A 12,463-nucleotide genomic window follows, 5' to 3' on the forward strand; every position below is an offset into this window, starting at 1 on the left:
ATCACCAAGGAAACACCCAGTGATGGTGCAGTGTTGCCATGGTGGGACCAAACAGTTTTAAAAAGTTTAATACTGAGGTCATATATTTCAGAACTGGTCCAAAAGTGAAGGTGCTTTCTACATATGGAGGTCTATGTACTAGTATAGGGCACCAACAGCAGAACAGCGCTATGTAGGAATTGTGGCACATATAATGCCAACTTTGTTCCACCTCTGCCACATTGAGAGGATAATAACTCATGCTACATATTAGTGACTTGTTTAATATATGTGCAGGATGTAGATCCACCATGACTTCTCCTTCAGGTACTTACCCAGCAGAAGTACAAGGGAAGGGAGAAGGCAAATTTGTTGTGAAGAGGATCCAGTGAAAAGGCCAAAGTCTGTTTTCAGCACAAAATATTTCTTTAAGTTAGATGCAGGATTCCATCAGGACAAAGGACCCCAAGATCACTAGATTTTGCCTGACTGCTAGTTCGATGCTTAATTTTTTTCTGAAGCTTTTCTAAATGTATTTTATACTGTTTATACTTGATTACTTCTTTGATATTTTAGTTCTTTGTTGTGTTGAAATAATTGTTTTTACTTACACTGTCTTGTATTTATTTCTGCCCTGAAGATTCAAGTTGGATTACTACCAACAAATTCTAGCCATGAAGTATGCTGTAGAAGAGATTAACATGAATCCCAATGTTCTGGGCAATGTTACATTAGGGTTACAGGTGTATCAAACGTGTAATGTGCCTGACTATGAAGTACAAGGAGCTTTACATTTTTTAACTGAATCCAGTACGGCCATCCCCAACTACAGGTGTCAGGGACAACCAACCTTCAGTGCTGTTATAGCATCTACCTTTTCCACAAACTCAATAATCTTGGCAAATATTTTGGGGGTCTTCAGATACCCTCAGGTAAGAAGATTTTAATGATGTTGATGTGTCTTTATTTTAGTTTTAATAACAAAAACTAGAGATTGTTATGGTTAGGACTGTACAATACCAGGAAAAAAGAATATTTTTTTCAGCTGAGTACTCCATGTGTGTGCATAAGAGACATTTAATTAATGTTCATTTTCCATCGTCCATACCAATTTCTTGGTTAAACAATATAGCCCAGAGATTGAGGTTTACTAGACATATACGTGAATCCATCCAGATCTCTATTCACAAATTACAGTATAAACTGTTCATCTCTAATTACAACAGGACTAATTATTGAATAATAACCAGTCACTAGTTGCCAGGGAATTTAATGCCATGAGTTCACTTAGGTCCATAATCTATGTAAGTGAGCAGAACTTGCAGATTTAACACATTTAAACATTTTTAGTCATGAAGAACACAAAATCACGCTGTTACTGTTAACGGGTGCAATTTTCTTTCTTTTTCCAGATCAGTGCATCATCAAGCATCTCTCTCCTAAGTAATCGAATAATGTTTCCCTCATTTGTCAGGACTGTTCCCAGTGATAAGGAACAGTCTATAGGACTGGCTAAGCTTATCCTGCACTTTGGTTGGACCTGGATTGGTCTGTTGGCTGCAGAAAATGATTATGGCCTACAGGGTATTCAGCCAATCAGGCAAGAGATAATAAAGGCTGGAGCATGTGTGGCCTTCACTGAATATATTCGTTTAACTAAACCAGACCGCAACGCTCCCCACATAGTCAAGGTTATTAAAGAATCACTGGCTAATGTTGTTGTTATCTTCGCTACTGATGTTGATTTGATTCCTATCATGAAAGAGATGGTGAAACAGACAATCAAAGGGAAGATTTTTGTCTCCAATGCTGGTTGGTCAATGTCTAATTTTTTCTCAGCTGGAATCTTTTCTCCGGTTTTATCAGGGTCCATTGGTTTATTTATCAGCAATAGAGTGATTCCAGGATTTAATGACTACATTAATAAAGTCCAAACTACTTTGGAAGAATCCTGGGTGAACTTATATTGGGAGAAACTTTTCAATTGTAAGTTTCTGTATCAGAAAAACAATTCTGGCCCATTGGATCCCACAGTGACAGAGTGCACAGGAGCAGAGAGTATAGACAGCATCAAGAACAGCTTCCTTTACACCAACAGCATAAAATATACTCATGGTTTTTATGCTGCAATACATGTTGTGGCCAAAGCTTTGGAAGACCTGAAAAACTGCAATTCAAGAGAAGGATCATTTTCTTTTATGAGCTGTAAAGACATTTTGCATTTTAAGCATTGGCAGGTAAAGTTATGTATGAGGATAAAGTACTATAGAAGTGATCCTCTGTAATATTGTGTTAAAAGATAACGCAGCTCAAATTCTGAAGATGTATCTATAGGTGGAGGTCTCTAAGAAATGATATTTACCTTTGCTGCTTTGATCCTCATATAACAGATGTAAAATAATAAATGATAATCAATATTTTAGGATTCTACCATGCTTTTCCTCTACAAGTGTAAATACTAAATCCATATACTTATGAAAAGATCAACTTCAGTTTAATTCCAGCAGAGTTCTTCAGGTTTGAATCCATATGTGGTTTAAATTATTACTCAGTTCTGAAATATGTCCGATGTTCGGTAATAATGTCCTCAGCTCTGTAGCGATTTCGCTTTAGCTTCCCACTTTGGCTATTCAGGCCCTTTCTGTTTCTAAACATCATTTTCAGAAACGTTTCATCTAACCCGGGCTTGAGTATGGAAACTGTGCTTTTTGTGGTTCTAAGTGTATTGGGTTTGTGCCTTATTTGTACTGGAAACAAAAAAATTATCTAATTAACTTTGTTGGTCAATGTCCTGTACCTCTAGCTGGAACAGTTGTGGAAAATGGTGGTTGGCTGTCATTGTTTCTAGGCTTCACTTTAGACCACTGTTTCAGATATCTCTCCCATAGTCCTAGCAGTTTATACTGATGCTAATGTCTTCTGATCTTTACTCTGCCTTATTTTCTAAACTAATTTACACTTCAGTTACTACTTTATGCTCCTTAACACCCCAAGCTATTCCCTCTGGTGCTATCCCATTTTATTTCTCATCTACCTGTCGCTTTGTCTTCTCTGTCTGAATGCCTGTTTTGGCATACTGACAGCTGACTTGTTGGCTCCCTGACTATCTGATATACTGACTGGTTGACTGATTAATGACTGACCTATTGGCAACCAGTAAATAAGTCCAGTTACTGACTATCTTTATTTGCTGTATATATTATCTCTTAACCTTGTATAAACTGTCGCTTCTTTATTAATGATTGTCTATGTCTGACTGTTCTTTAATGTTTATTCCATTTTCTCAACATTTCTCACTTATCTCATCCTCTTCTTATACACTCTCTATAATGTTTTCCAATTCTCTCTTATTACCGATTCCTGCTATCTACCAACTATTCACTTTCTGTTTCATTTTTTCCACTCTTCCTCTGTTGTGTGTGGTCCTATAGGTGGTCTATATCACCTTCTGTCTATTGTTTCCCATTCTGATTCTAACTTATTGTCTCCTCATCGCTAACTCTATGTTCTCTTAATTTTGTTTGTTTCCTCTGAACTGGTGCAGTTTGCTTTGTTTCTTCAGCTTGAACCTTCCATGGCTCAAGCTGCTGTGAAGGTGTTCCTGTGGCCTATCTCATGATAAAACAACAGATAATTGTATTCATTCTTTTCTCTTTCTTAATTGATAAGCTTAAGATGTAAAATAAGTAACTTATCGTCATCTGTTCACTTCAATTGCTCCATCACAGTCTTAATCATAACAGTTGCAGCAATGACAGTTACATACCCATTGTTTCTAGGTACAGTGGTTCCACATCTGTGCTGGTTACAACTCCTTACACACATATGCACACAGTGGACTGGACAACAGAGTTTCTTGCTCCTTGTCTACTACATCAGAGGCTCTCTTCCCATGCACACCATCCCTTACAAGTGATTGCCCGAGACTTCCAGGGGAGGTGGTCCCCAAGACCCATGTATATAAAAATGGAATGCATATAAACTATATTTATATGTTCTATTAGTAACATGTGAGAAATATGTAAACTAGACAGTTCCGATAGGCCAATAGTTGCCTTTCCCACACATGCAAGTATGTATAATGCTTACATTGATGTAGATTTGGTTGTCCAAAACATGTCTTGAAAATACAATTAAAACTCCATATTATGAGAAAATAACATGACAGATTGTGGACCTGGCAAAGAATACATATATAGATAGATGGATATATGATGGATGATGATTTATGCTATCTGACAGAGTTAGAGAACTGTAAAGTATGCTTAATTATGTTTAGAATTGAATTGGAGAAAGCAAATGCACCAGTGGCAGATTTACAAAATCCTTCCTTAAGAAAGAAGAGGACAACTACGAACAGCGGCATTAGTAGACATTTAAAAGGTGGCACAATTGTTAAATGGTGCAAGGAAAGATGGCATTGTCCTTGGAGTGAGGAACATCTGTGCCATAATGCTGCCCATCTGAATTAAACTAGGGGATGTGTAAACATTTATGTGGGAGGGAGGGAGGACAAATCATTGCCCCAGGGTAAGCTTCTACCAACCCTGGTTTAACGGAGCCTGCCCTAGAAGTGGTCCCAAAGAAGGGGTGTACTCACTCTGATGGCAGGGCAACCGGGAAGCCTCACACTGCCGCTGTCCCAGCTAGTGAAAGGCAGACGGGGAGCATAACTGTAGTTAAATTTTTGTGCCTCTTTAGTGGATGTGGGATGCATGCTCTTGGCCCCATTTCTCCTATCTCCGTGTTACAGATTCATGCTCATAATCTTTTACTACATTGAGTTATGTCCCGGGGACATCCGAGTACCTGTGAGTGCATTAAGCTCTACTGGAAAGGTGGCTGCTATAGGTGAAAACCTCTCTTGCTAGTTCTAAAAGCTTATGACAGTTACTAGGAAGCCGTAACTTTGTAAAGGATTATATCCTGGGACCAGTGATGTAATAGCAATCTGACCTTCCATGATTTGGTTTTACTATTAGTTGTTAGCTGACTCGCATTGATCACTACGCCAGTTTAAATAAAAACTGTGACCTTTTGCCAAATTTACATTGCTGTCCCTGTGGTTATTTATTTACTCAATTACATTAATAGTAAGTCTGAACATGCAAAGGAGTTTTGGGTGCAATGAAAGCGAGATATCAACGCTATTCAGTTTAATATTTTTTACATTGAATCAGAGAAAGCAAATGTAATGAAGGCAAAGCTTCACAATTCTTCAGTAAAACAAATCACTGTAGACTTTAGCCAACATTGGTGAAAATTTGGACTGTTGTGAAGGGATCATTAGAAAATAGACTGAAAATGTCTGTAAAATAATTGTAATAATATAAATAGCAATATAGGAACAAAAACAGTTCAAAATGACATTGATTTACTTATTTTTCTCCTCCTGTTTCCTGCAGCTTTAACTCTGCTCTCCAGCTATGTTTCCCCCCACCCCTCTGGGGGTCTCTCCGTCATCCGCGCCCTTCCTCTTGGGCTCCGGCTGGTCTTCCCTCGCCCCTCTCTCTTGCTGTGCTTTGAGCTTACTGAGTTACTGTGCTTGTTGTTTACTGTACCGTGCCGTCCCACCTTGTATTGTACTTGTTTGTCCCTGTACAGCGCTACGGACACTGAGTGGCGCCTTATAAATAAAAATTAATAATAATAAAATAATAATTTTTTACAATTTTATATTAAATCCAGATCCAAAAACAAAATCTTTCGCGTAAGCTCGACAAAACTGAAACACAAAGTTGGGTTAGAACCGACACCTGATTCGAAACTGACAGACGAGGGTCAGTGCACATCTATATATATATATATATATATATATATATATATATATATATATATATATATATAATATATATATATATATATATATATATATATATATATATATATATATATGTTACTGTAGATTGCCAATACTATCATCCTGCAGATACATATTACCAAAGTTATATTTATAAACAGTTTGCAACATGCCTCATTACTGTTAATATAAATTAATATAATCAAATACAAAAGGCAGCTAATTTATTATCTACTTTACAGCTCCTGCATTATATAAGGAATGTGAGAGTCACACTGAACAGTGGAAGTGACATTTATTTTAATGAACATGGAACTATTCCTGCCGTCTATGACATTGTGAACTGGCAACTGACACAAGAAGGAACTATAGGACAGTTCAAGGTCGGCAATTATGATACTGCAGCATCTTCTGGTCAACTTTTCAACATCAACTCAAGTCTGCTGTTGTGGGCTATGGGAGATAAAGAGGTGGGATGCAATTTTTAAAATAAGCTTTTGTACTTTAAAATTATTTGTAATATAAAATAAGGCATTTTGCTGTGATACGTGACATGAATGTATAGTAGATAAAACTAAGCTTTATCTCATGTTGTACATAAGAATGCACAATATGATGCTCTTCATTGCATCATATTATGACTGGCTAGCTCTTTCCCTAAGTCATTTTCAAGAAGGACTTCAGTGGGGAGTCCACTTCCACCTATCGAAAATCACATTCCAGATCTAGGTGGATTTGGCATGGGGATGTCTTTGAGTTGTCCCCCCCTATATAGCAAATTGGAAACTATGGTTCCTTAATACCCAGACCCAAGTCCTTCACTATGGTTCTGCTGGTGTGCCACCTTCAGCAACATGAATACCTGAAGGATTACCAGCTACAACCTCTGAACCATCACCAGTAAGTATACCACAATGTCACATGACTGACCACAGGGTTGACCTAGGGGAGGTAAACAAAGCCAAGTTAAGGAGAGCCAAATAGATGTACCCTTCCCTAGCTAGTTTCTGCAGTGTTTCGACCAATCATATGGTTCCACTAGTGGAGACTAGATCATGTTGAAGAATTGGCTGCTGTACAGGGTCACTGACATGCAGGCTTCACAAAAGCTGGTTCTCCCGAGTAAGTACCAAGTGCTACTATTCTCAAAGCCCATGAACTCCATGTAGCTGGCCACTTAGGGCCCTATAAAAGCAAAGCCCGGCTGCAGGTACTGGACTTCTTGCAGATTGTATCAATGTCTTGGTGGGTCCCTGTGCCGTATGACCATCTAGCCCATGCAGATCACCGGTGTGCCATTCCACAGAGTGGCCATGATATCATGGGTCCTTGTACTTGGGTTGGGAAGATATACATTCTGGTCTTAGTAGTCTATGCCACCAGATAACCCGAGTTCATTGCTCTGTCATGCATAGGTGCAGAGCATGTAGCGCACATGCTAATGGACATTTTTAGCTGGTTAGGATTCCCAAATAAAGTGATCAGTTTCCAAGAGTCCCAATTCCAGGGTGAATTAATACAAACCAAGTGGGAAAAGTTTGGGGTCGGACCCATGATCTCCACCCCATACGATCTCAACAGGCTATGTGAGAAGTTACATTTTGCGCTCAAGCAATTGCTATGGGCCTATGTCCACTCAGAGGAGAAGAACAGTGTGAAATCCCTGTAGCAGTGCCAAGGGAGTCCATAGATTTTTCTCCATTCAAATTGTTGTATGGCCAGAGGGTATATGTGCCCTCAATTTGGTCCATGAGAGCTAGAAGGATATTTTTAGAGTATCAGATGAACCCACCATCGAGTACATAGAAAATCGGTTAATGGAGCTGACTCGCTTCAGGCTGTGGGTTGTGCAAGGCTAGGAGATGCAGAGCTGATAAATGGACCTGGGAGCGAAAGCCAGCCATAGGACAAAGTGATGGCATTAGTCTATGCTAGAAAGAATATGTTACCGGCTACTTGGATTAGCCTTTTTTTGAGGTCAATAGACATGGCAATATTGATTATTCCATAGCCCTAGAGTGTGTAGGCAACCACTTACAGATGCTCACCGAGGTGCAAAGCAAGGAGATTGGGGAGATGATCTAAGAACAATGCCCAGTTCATCAGCAAAACCTTTGCACACTCATGTAGTGGCCCACCATGTTGACACAGGAAGGCTTGGCCCATTCTGCAAACCACATATAGGTTGAGCCCTGTAGTTCTCCATGGTGAAGAAGAAAGTGAATAAGAAGATCAAAATGGTGGTAATTGTGCCTTTACCTTGAGCCTGGGCCACAAGTCTAATGGTCGTGCTGAAGAACGACTGGACCACATGATCCTGCATGGACTGCTGTTCACTAAATCAGGTGGCCATAAACAATGCCTACCTCATGCCCGTGTTGAGCAGTTACTAGGTAGACTGGTGGTCCACTATGTTTCCACCTTGGATCATAGTAATTTTCACAAAAATACCTCTTACGAGTGAGGCACAAGAGTGGGCTGCCTTAATCACTCCTTTTGATCTGTTTCAGTACATTGAAATGCTCTTTAGGATGGAAACTGCCACAGTTACCTTCCGGAGAACAGTAGATCTCCTGGAAAGGTGCCAGGGTTTTACCCAGACCTATCTAGTGGACATTGTGATTATAATAGTACTTCTGAAAGCCACTTTGCACATGTTGTCTAAATGCTCTGGTGTATTAGCGTATCTGCACCATGGACTTCGGATTGGAGGAAGCATTATTCAGACAGAGACAGCCAACGTCAAGGCTCTCCCATCATGATCTTGGCCCTTCGACTAAAAAAGTCCCTTCCTGGGAACGGCGAGGTTCTACCACAAGTTTGTGCCCCAGTATAGGGCCATCAACAAGGCCCTAACTCACTTAACGTCCAAAAAGTATGCCAGACAGCTGGCATGGTCCCTAGTCCAGATTATGCGAGTTATGGATCTCTCTTATATATTTTGGAATTGGCATCATTATGCATTATGCAGTATATGTTTATATTAGGTCTTGAGAATAATATGTCACACTTAGTAAATATGTTAATTTGTGATGTTTGTTTTCTAAAACATAATCTAAACATTGCGTCATATCACCAGACCCCTCGCTCAGTCTGCAGTGAGAGCTGTCTCCCAGGTTTCAGGAAGGCTGCTTTAAGAGGACAACCTGTTTGTTGTTTTGAATGTGTCCCCTGTCTACAAGGAGAAATATCTAACCAGACAGGTAAGTGATGGACCTGCTGATACATTCTGTGTTAGTAGATACATATGAATAAACTAATTTCTTGTTCTGGGGCTTGAAATATCTTATGCTGTATTTAATACATTACTGAACATTGCAGGGGACAGGGTTAACACTGTCATAAAGTCAAGCATGCATTATAAAGACTAGAATAATATGAAATAATTCAGAGCATTAGAATATCTCTGTTGCTTTTAACACTGTAGACAATTATCTTCACCTCAACACCCTTCATTCCATAGGTCTTCACGAAACTACTCTTTCCTGACTTGCCTTGTACATCACTGGCCACTCCTTTAGTGTTTCTGCATCCAACTCTTTTTTCCCCCTATTCCTCTCTCTATTGGAGTACCTCAAGTCTCTGTCCTTGGACCAGTGCTCTTCTCTCTCTACACTACCTCTCTCATCAAATGTATTCAATCATTTGTCCTCCAATCATCATCATCATCACCATTTATTTCTATAGCGCCACTAATTCCACAGCGCTGTACAGAGAACTCACTCACATCAATCCCTGCCCTATTAGAGCTTTCAGTCTAAATTCTCACACACAGACAGAGAAAGACTAGGGTCAGCATTGATAGCAGCCAATAAACATATTAGTATGTTTTTGGAGTGTGGGAGGAAACCGAAGCACCCGGAGGAAACCCACGCAAACACGGGGAGAACATACAAACTCCACACAGATAAGGCCATGGTCGGGAATTGAACTCATGACCCCAGCACTGTGAGGCAGAAGTGCTAATCACTAAGCCACCATGCTCTCCAATACCACCTCTGTGTTGATGACACACAGATCTATCTTTCCTCCCCAACCTCTCCCTCTTCTTCCTAATCTAAGTTAGAAACCATAGCTGACTTTCTGTTGTCACTATCTAAGAGTCACAGCACTTCCTCACACTCAACATCTCCAAATCCAAGTTCATTGTCTTTTCTCCTGCTAATCTTACTATCCCTCACAATATTTCCATCTCTGTTGATAATATAACTCTCTCTCCTGTACCCCAAGCTTGCTGCGTGCAGTCACTCTTGACTCTTCCCTCAACTCTATGCCTTATTTCCAGTCCCTCACCAATTGCGGCCACTTCCTCATCCGTAACATTACTAATATCTGCCCCTTCCTCTCTGAGGAAGCAAAGAAAATCCTGTTCCATTCTCTCATTATTTCTTGCTCAACTACTGCAACTTGATTCTCACTGTCTTTCCTGACTGCCACCTTTCTCAACTTCACTCCATCTAGAATGCTTTGGCTAGGCTCCTCTTCCTCTCCTGTGACTCTTCTTCTGCTGCTCCTCTGCGTAAATCCCTTCACTGGTTCTTTATCCATTTCAGAATTCAATTCAAGCTCATTACTCACTTACAAAGCACTCACCAAAAATACTCCCCCATAAATTGACTTGTTTTGAGGTACATCAACATCAAAATCATCATCAACATTTATTTATATAGCGCCAGCAAATTCCGTACCAGCCTCTATGCTCTGTCTCTATTCGCCTCTCATTACCTCCTCATAAACTTCTCCCGTGCTGCCCCCCACCTTTAGAACTCCCTACCCTGTCTTACTTGACACTCCGCAACCCACAATGCTTCAAACATACAACTCATATCTCATCTTTTCATGCTAAACTATCCTACAACCTACGGACCATCTTATCCATCACTTCATCTTCCTTTGTCCGACATCTACTTTTTATACCAGTTGGTTATACTGTCTCTCACCACCTTGGCTGGATATGTTATCTGAAATAATAATATGTTCATGTGTTTTTTTAACATCTCTGAAAAAATAGTTTAGATAATACGTCTATTTTATTTAAGAAAATAATATGAACAGACAAATAAAATATAGAATTTAAAGAAGAAAAACTAGCTGTTGCATAAGGTGTAGGTTAAAGCCATCAAAGAAGGACATTGTTGTGATAATTCAAAATAATTTTATATGAAAGGATATTGAAGAAGAACCAAGAAGAAATTGTTAAGACAATGCTTAATAAGACTACAAATAAGAACATTAATACTGTAAAACCTTTTGTATACATCTATCTGTCCTTCTTTTAGTGATTGAAGCATGAGTAGATCAAGGCAAAGATTTTGCATGAATGGCTATAGATGTTTCTGTGTCCAAAGTATTTTACTGTATTAATACTATTTCCTTACTTCACTTTCCAAATATAAATAAATAATTATCTTTTCTATCTTTCAGATTCTGCTTATTGTCTGAAATGTCCCTGGGATCAGTGGCCAAATCTCCAGAAAACGAAATGTCTAAAGAAGAATACAGAGTACCTATACTATGAAGATCCATTAGGAACAGCATTGGCAACTTCAAGCATACTGTCTTCGTCCACTCCTGTACTGATATTAATGCTTTTTATCTACTATAAGGATACACCTATAGTTAAAGCTAACAACTACTCTGTAAGTTGCCTCCTGTTGGTGTCTCTGTCTTTGTGTTTCCTCTGCTCTTTAGTTTTCATTGGTTATCCCCAACCTAAGAATTGTCTCTTACGCCAAGCGGCTTTTGGCCTGGTTTTTGCCCTTTGTGTCTCTTGCATTTTGGCAAAAACTGTCATGGTTGTATTTGCTTTTATGGCCACAAGACCGGGCAGCAGCTTGAGAAGATGGACCAGACCTCATGTGTCCTACATGATCATTTTGATTTGTTTTATTTTACAGTTCCTCTTGTGCCTCACTTGGCTGTCACTCGCCCCTCCTTTCCAACAATTTAACATTCAAGCCAAACCTGGAATCATCATTGTTGAGTGTAATGAGGGATCTCTGATTGCCTTTTGGGCCATGCTAGGTTATCTGTTTCTTCTGGCCACCATTAGTTTCATTGTAGCCTTCCTGGCTCGGAGACTTCCTGACAGCTTCAATGAAGCCCAGTTTATTACTTTCAGCATGTTGGCCTTCCTCAGTGTCTGGGTGTCTTTTATCCCAGCCTCCCTCAGTGCTCAGGGCAAATACACTGTAGCAATGGAAATTTTTGCAATTTTGGCATCCAGTTGGGCTCTGGTGATCTGCATGTTTCTTCCTAAATGTTTCATCATAGTGTTAAGACCTAACATGAACTCCAGGGAATTTCTAATGAGAAGCGATAGAGTACAGTATAAGAGCAACAAAATATAGTTCAAAGCATCTGCAATAAAATATCTATTTATAATTTTGTATTTCAAGTTAGGGCTTTAATGTAAAAGAAAATAGTTTTTTGTTGTATAATATCAATGTTGCACTTTGAGCTGACTATGACTAATTTCAAAGTGGACAGAGTCCAGTTTGTCACAATTATCCTGTAATTATTTTCAGTAATAATAGATTTTATTGTTATCACATAAATATAATATTTTATATTTCTGGGGCACTTCCTGATGTCTATAATACTATATTAGTTTTGTGAGATGAGTAGGTACATTTTAGAATACAATCAACATTTTATAAACTCTTGCATCATGCCCAATCTTGA

The 12,463-nt window shown here is 39.2% G+C and overlaps 1 protein-coding gene across 1 annotated transcript; it reads left to right on the forward strand.

Annotated features, from left to right (window-relative positions):
* Positions 1 to 653: 653 nt before the first annotated feature.
* Positions 654 to 12,129, forward strand: LOC142150534 (extracellular calcium-sensing receptor-like). The gene is made up of 5 exons (XM_075205730.1): positions 654 to 911; positions 1,392 to 2,216; positions 6,022 to 6,249; positions 8,859 to 8,982; positions 11,204 to 12,129. The coding sequence occupies exons 1-5, from the start codon at positions 654 to 656 to the stop codon at positions 12,127 to 12,129; spliced, it is 2,361 nt and encodes a 786-aa protein (XP_075061831.1).
* Positions 12,130 to 12,463: the final 334 nt, after the last annotated feature.

Source organism: Mixophyes fleayi, chromosome 4 (assembly GCF_038048845.1).
Source record: "Mixophyes fleayi isolate aMixFle1 chromosome 4, aMixFle1.hap1, whole genome shotgun sequence".
NCBI lineage: Eukaryota > Metazoa > Chordata > Amphibia > Anura > Limnodynastidae > Mixophyes > Mixophyes fleayi.